This window comes from Loxodonta africana, chromosome 13 (genome assembly GCF_030014295.1).
Source record: "Loxodonta africana isolate mLoxAfr1 chromosome 13, mLoxAfr1.hap2, whole genome shotgun sequence".
Lineage (NCBI taxonomy): Eukaryota > Metazoa > Chordata > Mammalia > Proboscidea > Elephantidae > Loxodonta > Loxodonta africana.
In genome coordinates, this window is record NC_087354.1 from 52,995,110 (window position 1) to 53,011,654 (window position 16,545).

General features: G+C 44.2%; 1 protein-coding gene across 2 annotated transcripts in view; it reads right to left on the bottom strand.

Annotated features, from left to right (window-relative positions):
- TLN2 (talin 2) overlaps positions 1–16,545 on the bottom strand; it is a 393,238-nt gene that overhangs the window by 25,428 nt on the left and 351,265 nt on the right. For both annotated transcript variants that reach the window (XM_064267460.1, XM_064267461.1), the window contains one exon: positions 10,048–10,155. In XM_064267460.1, coding sequence (XP_064123530.1) covers positions 10,048–10,155 — 108 coding nt within the window. The remainder of the gene's footprint in view (positions 1–10,047; positions 10,156–16,545) is intronic.

Genomic DNA, 16,545 nt, shown 5'->3' on the forward strand with positions numbered 1-16,545 from the left:
ATTCAATCAGTGACAGGTGGGGAAACTCATACTTAATGGTGAAAGACTGAATGCCTTCCCCCTAAGATCAAGAACTAGGTAAGGATGTCCGCTCTCATACCTCTATTGCACCCTACACCAGAATTCCTAGCCAGTGCAATAGCGAAGAAAAAGGAATAAATGGCACAGAGATTGGAAAGGAAGAAGTAAAATTGTCTTTATTTGCAGATGGTATAATCATCTATATAAAAAATTCCAAGGAATTGAACAAAAAAAGCTACTAGAACTAATAAGTGAATTTAGCAAGGTCACAGTACTCAAGGTCAATATACAAATGTCAATTGTATTTCTATATATTAAAAGAAAAAAAAAACAAACCCACAGCCGTCAAGTCGATTCCAACTCATAGCGACTCTATGGCATTAGCGAGAAAAAATTGGAAACGAATTAAAAAAAAAAATACCATTTATAATATAAAAAGTTATGAAATATCTAGGGTAAATTTGACAAGAGCCGTGCAAGACCAGTACACTGAAAACTACAAGTATCTTTTTGAGAAAGATTAAAGACCTAAATAAATGGAGAGATGTACCATGTTCACGGATTCAAAGAGTCAATATTGTTAAGATGTTGATTCCCACCAAACTGATCTATAGATTCAATACAATCTCAATCAAAATTCCAGCAGGATTTTTTTGTAGAAATTGATAATTCTACAATTTATTTAGAAACGCAGAAAACTTAAGATAGCCAAAACAGTTTTGAGAAAGAAAAAGTTGGAAGTCTTAAACTACTTCAAGACTTATTGTAAAGGTGCAGTAATCAAAACAGTGTGATACTGGCATCGAGATAAACATAAATCAAAGCAGTAGAAAAAAGTTCAGAAATAAATCCATACATAGGGCCAAATGAATTTCACTAAAGGTGCCAATGGAACTCACAGGGTAAGTTTTCAACAAATGGCGTTGGAACAATTAGTAGCCATATGCAAGAAAATGAGCCTTTTCTTTCATTTTAGGACCATGACTGTTTCCTCACACTATATGCATAAGTTAACTCAAAATGGATCATAAACCTAAATATAAGAATAAAAACTACATAGAATAAGAAAAAATCTTAGTGACCTTGAGTTTGAAAAAATAAAAAAGATTTCTTAAATAGTACACAAAAAGCACAAACTATAAAATAAAAAAATTAATGAATTTTGACTTCATCAAAATCAAAAGTTTGTGATCTTCAGAAGACACTGTTATCCCTACAACGGGATGCTACTTGGCAATAAAAAGGAATGAAGCGCTGATACATGCTACAGCATAGGTGGACTTCAAAACTACCATTGCTAAGTGAAAGACACCAGGAACAAAAGACCACAAACTGTATGATTCCATTTATATGAAAAGTTCAGAACAGGTAAATCTAGACAGACAGAAAGTAGATCGGTGGTTACCTAGGACTGGGAGTAGGGGGTGGGGGGAGGAACTGTTAATGGACATGAAGTTTTTTTTTTTTTTGCAATGATGTTCTAAAATTATATCATGTTTATAGTTACACAACTTTGTAAATATACCAAAAACCAGTGAATTGTACACTTTAAATGGGTGAATTTTGTGGTGTTTAAATTATATCTCGATAAAAAAAAAATTTTTTTTAAGGCCATTTAAAAGAAGAAAATAAACATGGCATGCAAATGAAAGATTAGCACAGGAAGTAGGACTGTAATTTAAAAAATAATTGGACAACTTTTGCAAATGGACATGTTCAGTTTATCTCAAATGCTTAATATCTGAGATACATGCTTTTTTTTTAAAATAACTTTTATTGTGCTTTAAGTGAAGGTTTACAAATCAAATCAGTCTGTCACATATAAGCTTATATACACCTTACTCTATAAAAATACTCCCACTTATTCTCCCCCTCATGAGTCAGCCTGCTCCCTCCTTCCAGTCTCTCCTTTCATGACCGTTTTGCCAGTTTCTATCCCTCTCTACCCTCCCATCTCCCCTCCAGACAGGAGATGCCAACACAGCCTCAAGTGTCCACCTGATACAAGTAGCTCACTCTTCATCAGCATCTCTCTCCAACCCATTGTCCAGTCCCTTCCATGTCTGATGAGTTGTCTTCGGGAATGGTTCCCGTTCTGGGCCAAGAGAAGGTTTGGGGACCATGACTGCCGGGATTCTTCTAGTCTCAGTCAGACCATTAAGTCTGGTCTTTTTATGAGAATTTGGGGTCTGCAACCCACTATTCTCCTGCTCCCTCAGGGGTTCTCTGTTGTGCTCCCTGTCAGGGCAGTCATTGGTTGTGACCAGGCACCATTTAGTTCTTCTGGTCTCAGGATGATGTAAGTCTCTGGTTCATGTGGCCCTTTCTGTCCCTTGGGCTCTTAGTTATCGTGTGACCTTGGTGTTCTTCATTCTCCTTTGCTCCAGGTGGGTTGAGACCAATTGATGCATCTTAGATGGCCGCTTGTTAGCATTTAAGACCCCAGATGCCACACTTGAAAGTGGGATGCAGAATGTTTTCATAATAGAATTATTTTGCCAGTTGACTTAGAAGTCCCCTTAAGCCATAGTCCCCAAACCCCTGCCCTTGAACTGCTGACCTTGAAGCATTCAGTTTATCCCGGAAACTTCTTTGCTTTTGGTCCCGTCCAGTTGAGCTGACCTTCCGTGTATTGAGTATTGTCCTTCCCTTCACCTAAAGCAGTTCTTATCTACTAACTAATCAGTAAATAACCCTCTCCCACCCTCCCTCCCTCCCCCCCTCGTAACCACAAAGGTATGTGTTCTTCTCAGTTTACACTATTTCTCAAGATCTTATAATAGTGGTCTTATACAATATTTGTCCTTTTGCATCTGACTAATTTCACTCAGCATAATGCCTTCCACGTTCCTCCATGTTATGAAATGTTTCACAGATTCGTCACTGTTCTTTATCAATGCGTAGTATTCCAATGTGTGAATATACCATAATTTATTTAACCTTTCATCCGTTGATGGACACCTTGGTTGCTTCCAGCTTTTTCCTATTGTAAACAGAGCTGCAATAAACACGGGTGTGCATATATCTGTTCGTGTAAAGGCTCTTATTTCTCTACGGTATATTCTGAGGAGTGGGATTTCTGGGTTGTATGGTAGTTCTATTTCTAACTTTTTAAGAAAACGCCAGATAGATTTCCAAAGTGGCTGTACCGTTTTACATTCCCACCAGCAGTGTATAAGAGTTCCAATCTCTCCGCAGCCTCTCCAACATTTATTATTTTGTGTTTTTTGGATTAATGCCAGCCTTGTTGGAGTGAGATGGAATCTCATCGTAGTTTTAATTTGCATGTCTCTAATGGCTAATGATCGAGAGCACTTTCTCATGTGAGATATTAACTTTTGTTTTACTTTCATGTGTATCTAATTCTATCTGCACATGATTTTTCTGTTTTTTCAACTCTCTGCAATGCTGTCATCTTCTTTTTTTTATAATATACATTTGTCACCCCCTTCCCAAAACACTGTTATGAAAAGAAATAGCCTGAAATTATTTGCAGAACACATATCTGACAAAGAATTTACATCTAGAAACTCTAGAGTAAGTTCTCTAAAAACTCAGTAATAAAAAGATAAACCATCCAATAAAAATGGGCAAAAGATCTGAGCAGACACGTCACTGAAGATATAGGGGTAGGAAACAGACACAAAAAAGATGATCAACAATGTAAATTAAACTATAATGAGATACCACTACATACCCACCAAAATGGCTAAAATTAAAAAAATGGACCATACCAAGTGTTGGCAAGGATGTGCAGCAACTGGGACTCTCATACACTGAGGGTGGAAACGTAAAAGAGTACAACTACTTCAGAAAACAGTTTGGTAGTTTCCTAAAAAAGTTAAACATTCAACTCAGACATGCCACTTCTAGGTATTTACTCAAGAAAAATAAACATATATGTCAATATGGAGACTTGTACATAAATGTTCTTAGCAGTTTAAACTCGCAAAAAGCCAAATGTCCATCAACAGTTGAACAGATAAGCAAATTATGATATATCTGTACAATGGAATACTTCTCAGCAACGAAAAGGGACAAATTCTTGATACACAACAACAAGGATGGAATTTAAAATACTGACACTGAATGAAAGAAGCCAGCCAAAACGAGTACATGTTACATATAACTCTAGAAAACACCAACTAATCTATAATAACGGAAAGCAGATCAGCAGTTGCCTGAAAATGTTTAGGGGACAACAGAGACAGTCATGATTTTGATGGTGGTGACAGTTTCAGAGATGTGCCCATACGTCAGTACTCAAAGTATGTGCTGCGTATTGTGTATCAGTTACGCCTCAATGAAGCTGAAAAGCAGGGTTGAGGATATGGTGGGGGGACTCACTTAAATTACCAGAGTCGCAGTTAAAAACTCACAGCTTTACAAAAAGAGCCCTTGATGGAGAGAGAAAGTGACCCTTCTCTGTGTACTACGACCTGCGAAGAAAGGAAGAGCTAGATGGTAAAGCACCCCAGCTTGGAAAAGGTGGGAGGAAAGCAGTTCTACGATTTCTAATAGCAAGCAACAGACAGAAAAAAATTAAACTTCTGCTGGGAAGTGAGTGTAATTTCAGCTGTGCCAGAGATCCCATGCCTTGGCTTTACATAAATACTGAACTGTCATTGCTGCAGAGGCAAAGTGACTGCTTCCTGTCCTACAATCCAAATCCCCCGTGATGAACTGGCAAATAGCAAACACATGAGGTCAACACCACTCAAATGGGCACCTCTCAGGCTTCCTACAGCAGCTTCCAATGCAGCGGGGAGCCGGCTCAAATTAGATTCCATTGTTGAGACTGGACTAGATTCTCCAAAGTAAAGGATTTGGAGTCTCCAGATGCTAAAGGGTCCCAGCCGGGTGTCTGGGTGCGAACGCTCTTAGCGGTTTAAAGAACTTTTCCTGTGTATGTGCTGATGGATCTTTGAGGCAAGAAGGGGGAGGCAGGAAATGGCCCAGGGTGCACAGCTCAAAGGGGCCCAAGATCCCCCAAAATTAAGAATGCTAAAATCATGTCAGCCATTTACCTCTAAAGTGAGGAAAATAAGAACGGAATTGGGAAGGAGTACAAAATTATTATTAACGTATTTCTTTAAAACATAGGAGTCCCAAGCAAATAGGATGAATGTTAATTAACAATATTAGTTACAGATGGTGGCACATGGCTGTTGCTATTATTATCTGTATTTTTAAACCTTTTCCAAAGTAAAATTAGTAAGACATACAAACCAAACAAAGGTTAAGGGTTCTTGACTCTAAGGTATTTTAACTGAACGAGCACACTTTCATGTGCTTAAATTTAAGAAAAGCAGCCCACTGAAGATCCCTTAACCTCCTCCTGCCACCTGAGAGGGGGCTGAACTTATTTCTGTAAATCGCTGGATACTTTCTCTGAACCTCAATTTGTAAAAAATGGGCAATTAACTGGCCTTTCTCCAGGTTTCAAGAATCTTACCAATTTTATTTGAAGTTGTTAAACACAAGGGATCGATTTTTCAAGAGCAGGGGCAGTGCCCCGGGTTAAGGAACAATATGACTTATGGACAACTCAAGCTGGCCCCTTTAATGTTACGTAAATTTGCCCTCACTGTGAAGTGACTGAAATACCCCCTGCTTGCAAAAACTTCTTCATCACAATCACCTTCACTTGCTGCAGCTTTTAAATCACTGAAAAGGCCTGGAAGTCTTTTCTTGCACTAAGACGGGGCTAAGTAAGAACCATGTGCACCTGTTGTTCCCACTTAAGGACAAATTCAACTGAAAGACACGAATGGATCTCGTTTGTAGCCCGGGGACTGCCCATACCAGGAGGATTATCATAAAGATCTCCTGGAATGGTCCTCATTTATGCTGACTGTCTTTTCAGAATGGAGCTACCTGGTCATCTGATCACACATGGTCTTTCCGTAAAGATCCAAGGATGGGGAGGGGTCAGTAAAAATTGCTAGCTTATTGCTTTTTTTAATCCACCACCCTCAAATGCCTAATCTTAGTATTCTTCTACCCTAAAGATAATTGCAACAAAAACCTGATGTTCCTATAAATAAGCAATTTGACTATCACTTTCTGTCTCAATAAATCCCCTCAGAAAATGAACACACATTTCCCGGTTGGGGTCTCCTCAGCCTCGTGGCCCCTGGGCTTCTCCAGTGTGGAATATCTTCCCTTGCTCTCGGACTCATTTTAGCCCAGGTCCCTCTCAAAGTCTGCGTTGGAAAGGAGTCAGGGCTGATAATGTGAAATGTGAACTTACTTTTAGCATCAGGCCCAAGTAAACCACAAATGTCCACAGTTTGTCACAGGGATTCTACAGTTTTCAGTTAGTACCCTGTGTTATCAAACGTTTATGATAACCCCCTGGAAGCACCTGTATTCTTGCTATAAAATACCCTTCAAAGAAGATGTTTTAGCTTTCTGAGGGGAACTAAAACAAAAGGCAGGAACGAACAAACAAACACACAAAGCTATTCTCATTCCTACTACCTTGGCAGTCAGAGTTATCAGCACTCGTCACCATCAAGGTACAAAATCATTCTTCTCGCAAAAGACCAGAAAGATTCCTGTATGTTTTATAAAAATAGTCCTAATGTCATTTAGCTTCTCTTCCTGTTAAAAAATTCCTTTGAGCACCAGTTACCTTCATTTCATGCCATAAACCAAATAGCCATGGGGAAATAGGACGTTTGTATTTCTGCTACAATTACGTGGCACAAGCACAATAATTTAATTGTATAGAAGGATGAAAAGAAACACAGGTGGCAGGCTTTGAACAGACACATAAACCACTCGAGCTTGCAATGCATAAGGTTGACGAGTCCTGCTTCTATAGTAAATACAAGAAGGAACCCAAACAAACTGAATCAGCTAAAATGGGAGCAGGCCTGCGGAGAAGACCATTGGGTGGCAAACTGCAATCTGCTCTAGCCCAGGCCCTGGAAAAGAAGGCAGTGGTCCACACACCTCCTTCCAATTTCCGGCCCCCACAGGCACCTTGCAGATCAAACCCCCCAAATTATGTGTGATGTTGGGTCTCCCTGTGGCAAGTGCCCTGCTTCCTGTGTCTCAAAAAGCTGCTGCTGATCACTAGGGCTTAGGTCTGTCAGAGAGATGAAGCGGCTGTTAAGCTGGGGTCTGTGGATGTGTGGACTGGGAATGGGTCCTTAATCAATTGCTGTCGAGTCGAGTGGACTCATGGTCACCCCATGTGCATCACAGTAGAGCTGTGTTCATGGAGTTTTTAATGGCTGACTTTTTGGAAGCAGATCACCAGGCCTTTCTCCCGAGGCACTTCTGGGTAGACTCGAACCTTCAACCTTTTTGTTAGCAGCCAAATGTGGTAACTGTCTGCACCTCCCAGGGGCTCCTAGGACTGGTCCCTCCAACACTAGAACTTCTCTAATGTTCACAGAGGCCCTGGGCCCCTCAGCCTCTCCTCAGGGGAGAAGGCCAACCATTTGCCCACCCCCTTGGATGCCATCTTATTTTGCTCACCCAAAGAAGATGGGCATGGAGAGGAGAGGTGAGGAGGGGGGAGGAAAGGCTTTGGCAAAAGAAGCAACTGGTTCCCCGACAGTGGGAAAGGGTTTAGAGGCCACACGAGGTCAGCGAGGGAAGCCATCAGGGCTCCATCTTCGTCCTCTCCTGGGGGAAACTGCTCAGGACAAGGACAAGCACCCGCCCTTGTTCACAAAGCAGCACTCTTCTCCCCATTAGCAGCTGTGTTTTCACTGGAGCGAGAAACGGAAGATCTTCACTCCATTAAACATTTTAAAGGCTGTCCGTCCCTTTTCGCCCAGGTTTCTGGATTTGTGGGAGATGAGGCAGGCATGGGACCCCTCTTATGCAGCGGCATTCCTGTTAAGTGGCTCACTAGAGCAGAGGTGGAGGTGCCAACCCCATGGCCCTGTGTACATGGGCCTGCACCCACAGCTGTGGCTGGTCTCAGGACCCTCTTTCTCCTGGCCCCTGACCACCCTCCCCCCACAACACTGCTTGAATCAGGTAGTACGGTGCCATTTATAAAGCCCAGACAAGAAAGTGTGGTCATGTGGCTATTTATGAGACAGGGTCATGACTTGAGCCTTTTAACCTAAGCCTAACACTGTGTCCACTATACTTTCCACTTTCAAATATAACCAGGATCCATGTAACTAAGAACATATTGTTCCATTACAGAAACATTTCCTTTTGGAAGCCTTGCTGGGTTCATTCTCTACTTTGCATTTCCTTCTAGGCAGGCTCACAGGCTGAGCAGCTGTTAACTATTCCAACACATACAGCTAGCCTGGCTGGTAAGGCTCTTGTCTGTGAACGTTGACTGGCTAACAAGCTCTTTTCTTGGCCCGGCTGTGATAACGCTGGTTTCTATTCATGAGGGCTCAGGCCTAGGGAGCCCAATGGTAGTAATCCCAGACTGACTACTCTCCCAAAATAGACTTCTGCATTGACCACGGTTATCTGGGTGAAGAATAAAGCAATGATCTCTTAAAATACCTAAAATGCTTAACACAAGGTAATTTTTCTGTGAAAATATATACAGCAAAACCCACTCCCATTCCACAGTTTGTACAGGTAAGCATCAGTAACATTGGTTAGACCCTTACACTGTGTCAACATTCTCCTTATTTCTGTTGTATTGTTGCACTTTCATTAACTTAAATCCCTGCCCCCCAACGTTCTCATCTACACTTTAAAATAGCTGTTGGCCATTTGGTCTTATATAATTTTTTTTTTTTTAAAGAACACAATACACAAAGGTGATGATCTTTACTCTTTGGGCTAAACTGTTGCTTAGTTTAAAGGTGACTTCAGGGGATAGTTTCAACTCAAGGTTTGAAGAGTAATTCAGGGCCACAGTCATGGGGCTCCTCTGGATTATGTTTTTTAAGAAGACAGTGAGATGTTAGAATAAGCACAGAGCCAGGAATAATAAGAATTGGGATTCAGCCTCAGGTCTGTCAACGAGAAGCTGGAGTACCTCAACCAAGAGGTCCTCTGGGTCTCGGATCCTGCCTCTGCCCAGCCAGCCTCAGGCAGATGTGTACGGACAAAATGAAAAAGCTGTGTGAGAATGCCAAGAAATGAAAGGCTGGACTGTCCTCCTCTAGGTACATTCTTTGTGTATCTGCAGGTGGCCTTTTGGACTCTTCCTTTCAGTTTTGGGAAAAGCAAGGGCAGTGATGGGAGTTCTCCTCTGGGGGTACCTCCAATTCCAGAACACACTCATGACCTGCCCAGAACTCCCACATTCTAAATGTGGCCCCTGGGACTCCAAAGAGACAAGTACACTGCTCTGTTTACTTCTTGGTTTGGTCTTTAGGGTCTGGAGGGAGTGAAGTCACCCCAGGAGCTGGAAGTGCGCACAAGACTGAGGCTCACCTGTAAATATCTGCTCAGCCATGACCCCATCCCTCCCATCCCTCTAGGTGTCTTCATTTCAGCCTTCTTAATCCAGCTCCATGCTGGGCACAATGGGCTCAGGGAAGGTCACTGCAGGAAGGTCACTGTGGTGTGATCTAAGCCATTCATTCGAAGACTGGAAAAGGTTGAGAGAGGCTACAAGGTCACCTGTTACACTGGTGATGTTTCTCCCTAACTTGTCATGGAGGCTGGGGTGGCTTTCAGGAGAGCTTTCCCTGTCCTCCCAGGATGAGTGGGGTCTTCACCACAGGACCTCCTGACATTTCTGCAGGGATGGCACTGACCACCCAACCTGCTTTGTCCTTCACTTTGCCTGCATTCTTCCTCTTCTTACATCGCCCTCATTTTGCCTCTTTGAGGCATGCAATGGAGGAGTTAGGCTCTCCTGGACTCCAGCTTCCTCAGACTACACTTTTATCTCTATGTGCTGGCTCAGTGCAATCTGAAGGAATTTTCCACCCAGCCCAGTCCCAGCCTTACGAGCGGTCCCAGGACAATGCCCTCAGAGGGGTTTTCCTGGGGAAAGGACCGTCTGCATCGAATCAGCCATGCTGCACCCTCCCCGCATATGACTCTTCCCCAGCCCTGGCCCATGCCCCTGCTCACCACCAAGACATGCTCAAGGAGGTCCAGGTACCCGAGGGTACACTCCGTCCCGAACCGCAAGGCTCTGGTGCGCACCTCCTCACTGACATCAGGGTGGAAGGACGCTTGCTGGGGAGAAAAAGGATTATTGACATCTTAAAATAGGAGCAGCCAACTGACGAGTGGAACAAGGCGGCAAGCTGGGGTACCTACTTTGCAGGGTTGTGTAGCCCTGCACCCAGAGAAAGACTGATTCCAGAACTGACCCTGCCTTGACCCCAGTGACTCCTTCGAGGAACCCTGCCTTGACCCCAGTGACTTCTCTCAGGAACTCTGCCTTGACCCCAGTGACTTCTCTGAGGAATATCCCTGACCCTGTCGTGACCCCCTGGCTCCTCTGAGGAACCCTCTGACCCCTGGCTAGAAGAGCTGTCCTTCCTCCATGTTCTCCTGCTACCTCCTGTTTCCTTAGCAGGTTGTCTGAGCAGTCTGTCTTGACTTTGTTAGTGCCCTGGGGTCAGATTACAGAATAAACTGAGTCTATCTGGTTTCTCCTCCCTTCTTTTTTTAAAATGTAAAAAAAAATCCACATGTATTAAAATGTCCAGGAAAGGAGTCCTGCAGGCCCCTCCCTGCCCACAGCCTAATTCCATCCAGGTTCTCAGCCCTCAGCCTGACCAGGCTGCAGGTGCGGTGAGGATTCTCTTGAACAGAGCCCCCTGACTCCTGGGAAACCACATAGAGTGAGCTCCCCAGTCCTCTCAGAGGCGCCACAAATAACTGAGACCAATTATACACGATGAGATAAGCAAACCAGGACATATGGTAAACATGGCCTCCTGCACATTTTTCTCATGCGCGTGACCTGCCAACTTGAGTCATTCATGATCTATCATTTCAGACAGCATACCCATTCACAGCGTTGCCAGAGGAAATGCAGAACGCCCAGTTAAACTGAATTGCAGATAAACAATGAACAATTTTTTAGAATAAGTCTGGAATGCCCTGTTCTTTTGCTTGCTACATCTGGCAGCCCTACCCATTCAGCCTTCCATCTTTTTTACAGCCTCATTCTGCAAAGAACTTGGGCCAGGGGAGCAGGGGGAGGGGCAACTTCCAAGAACACATAAAATAGAAAACTGCAAATAAATCACTAACCGGGACCAATACAAAATACACATTAGGATAAAAGGTCATGGCCAAAGGAAGTACTGACTGGTTCCCATGTTTCTTTCACTCAAGCACCTCGCCCTATGAGTGGGAACACCTGTGGGTTCTCCCCTCCCACAACATCCCCACCACAGGAATGGAGCTATTCCAGTGGCCAGTGTCTGTCACTCATGAGCCTGGTTTTGCTCTCTGAGGACTAACGTGCCTCAGAAACAGGAGCCAGAGGTCAGGGCCATAATCTGAACCACTTCCTCATTTTAGTCATCCGTGTATCCCTGTGTCTCTAACCGCATGCACAGGGAAGCATGTCTGGTTTGATGAGACACCACTGTAGACAGACACGGGCTGTGACATGACTCAGTGTCACCTCTGTTAGGTTATGTGCAAGGCCCTTATTTCAGGGTCATGAGAGGTGACAGTGAGGCACTCCTGTACAGTGCTGGTGGCTCTGTAACCTGGTAGAACCCTTTGGAAGAGCAACCTGACAACAGTTAAAATGTCATACCATTTGCCTCATGAATGCAACTTCTGGGACTCTCTCCTAAGGAAACAATCCGAAGTTTTTTTTTTTTTTCCACAGAAAAAATGGAAACCCTAGTGGCACAGTTAAGAGCTACAGCTGCTGACCAAAATGTTGGCAGTTTGAATCTACAAGGTGCTCCTTGGAAACCCTATGGGGCAGTTCTACTCTGTCCTGTAGAGTTGCTACGAGTCGGAATCAACTCGATGGCAGTGGGGAAAAGGGCAGGGATAGAAAAAACAGATATGCCCAAAGATGTTCACTGCATTATAGCTTATGATAAAAGAAATTATAGACCATCAAAATATCTGCTAATAGGGGAAAGATTATATTCATTAACAGAGTATTTGGTAGTAGTTATTTTATAATGACTCACAGCAACATAGAAATTGTTAAATGAAATAAAAACCCATTGCCGTTAATTCCAACTCAAACAGCAACCCTGTAGGATAGAGCAGAACTGCCCCATAGTTTCCAAGGAGTGGCTGGTGGATTTGAACTGCCCACCTTTTGATTAGCAGCCGAGCTCTTAATCACTGTACCACCAGGGCTCCTGTTAATTGAAACAGTGGATGTAAAATTGTATCTACCATGAACATATGCACATGAAAGAAAGGCCAGAGAGAAATGTACATTAACTTAAAAACCCACTGCTGTTTAGTTGATTCCGACTCATGGCAACCCTATAGTACAGAGTAGTTTTCAAGCAGCAGTTGGTGGATTCTAACTGCCGACCTTTTGGTTAGCAGCCTAGCTCTTAACCGTTATGCCACGTTAATTTAGAGTGTAGGCACACCTTTGTGTCTGCCTGAGGAATTAGGAAATCCTCCCATTCTGATAAGTCTCTTTATGGAAGCTGGTTGCCACGTCTTTCTTCCGCAGAGCAGATGGTGGGTTCAAACAGCCGACCTTTCAGTTAGCAGCCGAGTGCTTAACCACTGTGCCACCAGGACTTCTTATGTAATTTACTGTACCTCCATTTTTGGCCTAGCCACCCTGTCACTCAAGGAGCCCCAGTGGCACAATGGTTAAGCACTCGGCTGCTAACTGAAAGGTTAGTGGTTCAAACCCACCCAGAGGCTTCACAGGAAAGAGACCTGATGAACTACTCCCATAAAAATTACAGCCAAGAAAACCCTACGGGGCAGTTCTACTCTGTTATACAGGGCCACTAGGAGTCAAAATTGACTTGATGGCACCTAACAACAACACCACGTTACTGCTCAGCTCCAAAGTTCAAACACGGCAAGTTGACCCTTCTCTTGGCATAAAAGGTTCCCTTCTTGATGTACCACTCAGAACCCCTGGTTCCCTATACACCTTTCTGTACGCACACTCTTTCTCGCAAGCTGCCTCACTTTCTTTCTGCAAAGGGGTGGGAGATATAGCAGACCAAAGGAAATGTAAGTATCGATAACTTTATTAAATACATTCTATCCTAACGGGAGTCTCAGGCTCGGCAGTGACACCTGTCATCTCGGCTTGTGAAGCTGACATACAGCACTCTGGCTAGTATTCTGTCCTGCAGAATCAGGATGGTCTGATCCAGGGGCAGTGTAACGGAGAGGGACTGAGCCTGGACAAACAGCACCTAGCCATTTCTCTACTTCACCACCTCCCCTGAAAACAGGACAGCCTGCGTTACAGAGACTTGGAAATCTGAGCTCCTTCCATTCTACCCTAATCACGGCCTTGTTTTCTGTTTCGTTTCCCTTTTTCATTTCATGTCTGTGACATGGGGACGACAATGCCTGTCATTCATCAACCACAGCGACCTTGAGCATTATGGCTGGGGGGCCACAGGCGGTAGAGAAAGACCGGATGAGAAATCAAAAGATCAGTTCTGGTTCTGATGGCAAATAGCTATGTGATCTTGCTCACGCCACACCATCTTTCTCAGCCTGTTTCATTATCTGTCAAATTGGGATAATCACACTTGCCTTCCCATCTAGCACCAAATGATCTAATATGTACAACAGTACTTGCAGAACCATGAGGTGCCTTGCACGTACAACATGATGGCATTCGGGCCATGTTCTGCCAGGTAGGTTCTATTCTGATTGAGACTGCAATCTGTTTGGATGGATTCCATTAAGCATGTCAAAATGGCAAATACTTGTGGCCTCAGGATAAAGTCCAAACTCCCTTGCTTGGCATACATGGTCCCTCACGAAAATGGTCCTACTTACTTTCCCACCTTAGTCCTTCACTGCACCCTCACTCTCTAACCTCTATCATGTCCAGGAGAACCATAAATGTGGTGCTGTGTCCCATGGTCAGGCCCTTGCACACACCATTCCTGCAGCCTCCCTCTCTCTTCACCAAACCAAACCCAAAACCACATCCACTGCCGTCGAGTTGATTCCAACTCATAGCTACCCATAGGACAGAGCAGAACTGCCCTATAGGGTTTCCAAGGCTGTAAAATCTTCATGGCAGCAGACTGCCACGTCTTTCTCCTGCAGAGCAGCCGGTGGGTTCGAACCACCAATGTTTTGGTTAGTAGCTGTAGACTTTAACCACTGAACCACCAGGTCTCTCTTTACCAGTTACCTCCAACTCATTCTTCAAGGTCCAGCTGAAATGTCACTGGCTCCAGGTGGCCCTCTCCAACTCCAAGGGTTAAGTTTCCTTCCCGCAGTTAGAGTATCTGTGGCTTCACACTATCTAGCATTTACCATCCTATACTTGACTGGAAGGAGCTCCTTGAGGGGGCAACTGGTCCTCTTCTATGCAAGATCCCAATGCCTTGCAAACTGCTTTGAGCATAGCTGGTCAGTGCTTCATATACACCAAGTTCCCTGAATGGACTTCAGAAAGCACCTAACTTCCAGGAGAAACATAGTTACCACAGTGGGCTTAGGTGGACTTCCTGCAATGAAGAGCACAACAGCAATGGCTCCAAGACTCATGTCTATTCATTTGGTGCTAATCCTGGCCTTGGCTCTCCATCTATTCTACCAAGAGGCTACTGGCTCCATGCCAGGTCCTGTGCCTTGATGTAGGGACACAGAGAGGAATAAGAGCCAGGTCTTGCCCCCAGGAGCTCCCAGTCTACAGACGGCCAGATCCCCAGCACACAGACACAATCACAACCCACTAACCAAGCCAAGTGCTCCAGGACTACAACACAGGGCCCAACTGCCTCTCCTTGCATTGCAGGTGGGAGGAATTTGGGGGGTAGGTGGGCAGTGAGCCATTTGAGCTCGAAGGGGAGGATGTGGGTTGGACATACAAGGGGCTTCAGAAAGAAGGGCACATGTATAAGAATGCCCACACAGTCTGGAACAAATGGGTTTTTTCACCTGTTACCCCAGTTCAAGGCAGCCATCAATATAACACTTCTTTTTTCTCTGTTCTAGGACCTCCATTTCATACCCCATAACATATGCTTCTACAACATCTTCCAATTATGGGAAGGGTTTATGTAGCTAGATCTTGAAATTCTCAACAGAGGACCCTTTAGGTCAAGGGCAAACCAAAGACCTCCACTACGGGCAGAATCTGTGCTAACCTCTCCCCACATCCTGTTTCCATCATGGAGAAAGAAAAGCTGTTGGCTGGGAGTCAGGAATCCTTGTTCTAGTCTTGGATGCTTCACTAACTAACTGTGAGGCTTCAAGAAAGACACTTGGGTTTGTCTCCGCATCTGTAAAATGGAAACAATTTGTGTTTTAGCTAAGTAATAGAACTTTATAACCAGGTGAGATCATGGAATCATGAAAGACGCTAAAAAATGTCTGACAGCATAATTTCATTCCCAAATCCAGGGACCCAACCCCTAGCTGGTGACAAGGGCATAAACTAAGATCATCACAACTATCGGAAGACTTTGGACCTATGCGTCTGGGTCACAAGAGCCATCCCTTCCATGGGGCCAGGGTCTCCCACGTTTGTGCAGCTTTCTTGCCAGCCTCTCCTCTTTCCCTCAACAGCTAACTGCTGGCTGTGGCATTGACTGCATCGGGGCAAACTTCCCTTCTTCTCTAATGCTGAAGTCTTCCATGTCAGATCCTCTCCCAGGTGCCTCCTTACAAAGAAGCCACATAAACAGGTTTTAAAGGCCCTTTGACCTGTGCCTCAGTGCCTCAAAAGGACATGTGTAAAGTAACAAGTTCTTCTTCAAGTAGAGAAAGTATATAAGTAGGAAAAAGTGGTTCACCTCAGCCTGCAGTTGCACGCAGTCATGATGGCCAGACCCCAGCATAGAGTCATCAATCACATTTTCAAGGGTGAATGGAGGGGTTAAAGAAGGTCTTTTATTTAGATAAACACCTTGGCAAATGGCCGCTTCCGTGCTTATCTTTCAGCCCACGGTAACCCACTGGCATTGAGGTTGGGCTGCCTGGCTCCTGGACACTGATCTTGGCATTAATCTTGTTGGCTATAATGGCAGCTGACTGGCCAGAAAACAGTCTTATGTGGCTCTAACTCAGTAAAAGAAAAATGACCATTGAAGTTGAAAGAGTAAAGTGGGTGGAGTAGAAGAGGGGGCTGTGGTACATTTGGGAGCAGAAGGTATCTGGGTAAGATCTACCTACAGCAATAAAATCCAAGGAATATGAGCTTCAATTCGGGATATCCACTGCCCTCTCTTTCCATTAAAAAAAAGAAACAAAAAACCCTCAGAGTTCTAGAGGCACAGTTTCTCCCATTGAGGCTCTTCCTTGAGGAATTATTTCTCCCTGAGTGCTATAGGTACAGAGCCCTGGTGGTGTACTGGTTAAGAGCTCTGCTGCTAACCAAAAGGTCAGCAGTTCAAATCTACCAGGCACTCCTTGGAAACCCCATGAGGCAGGGATACTCTGTCCTGTAGGGTCACTAGAGGT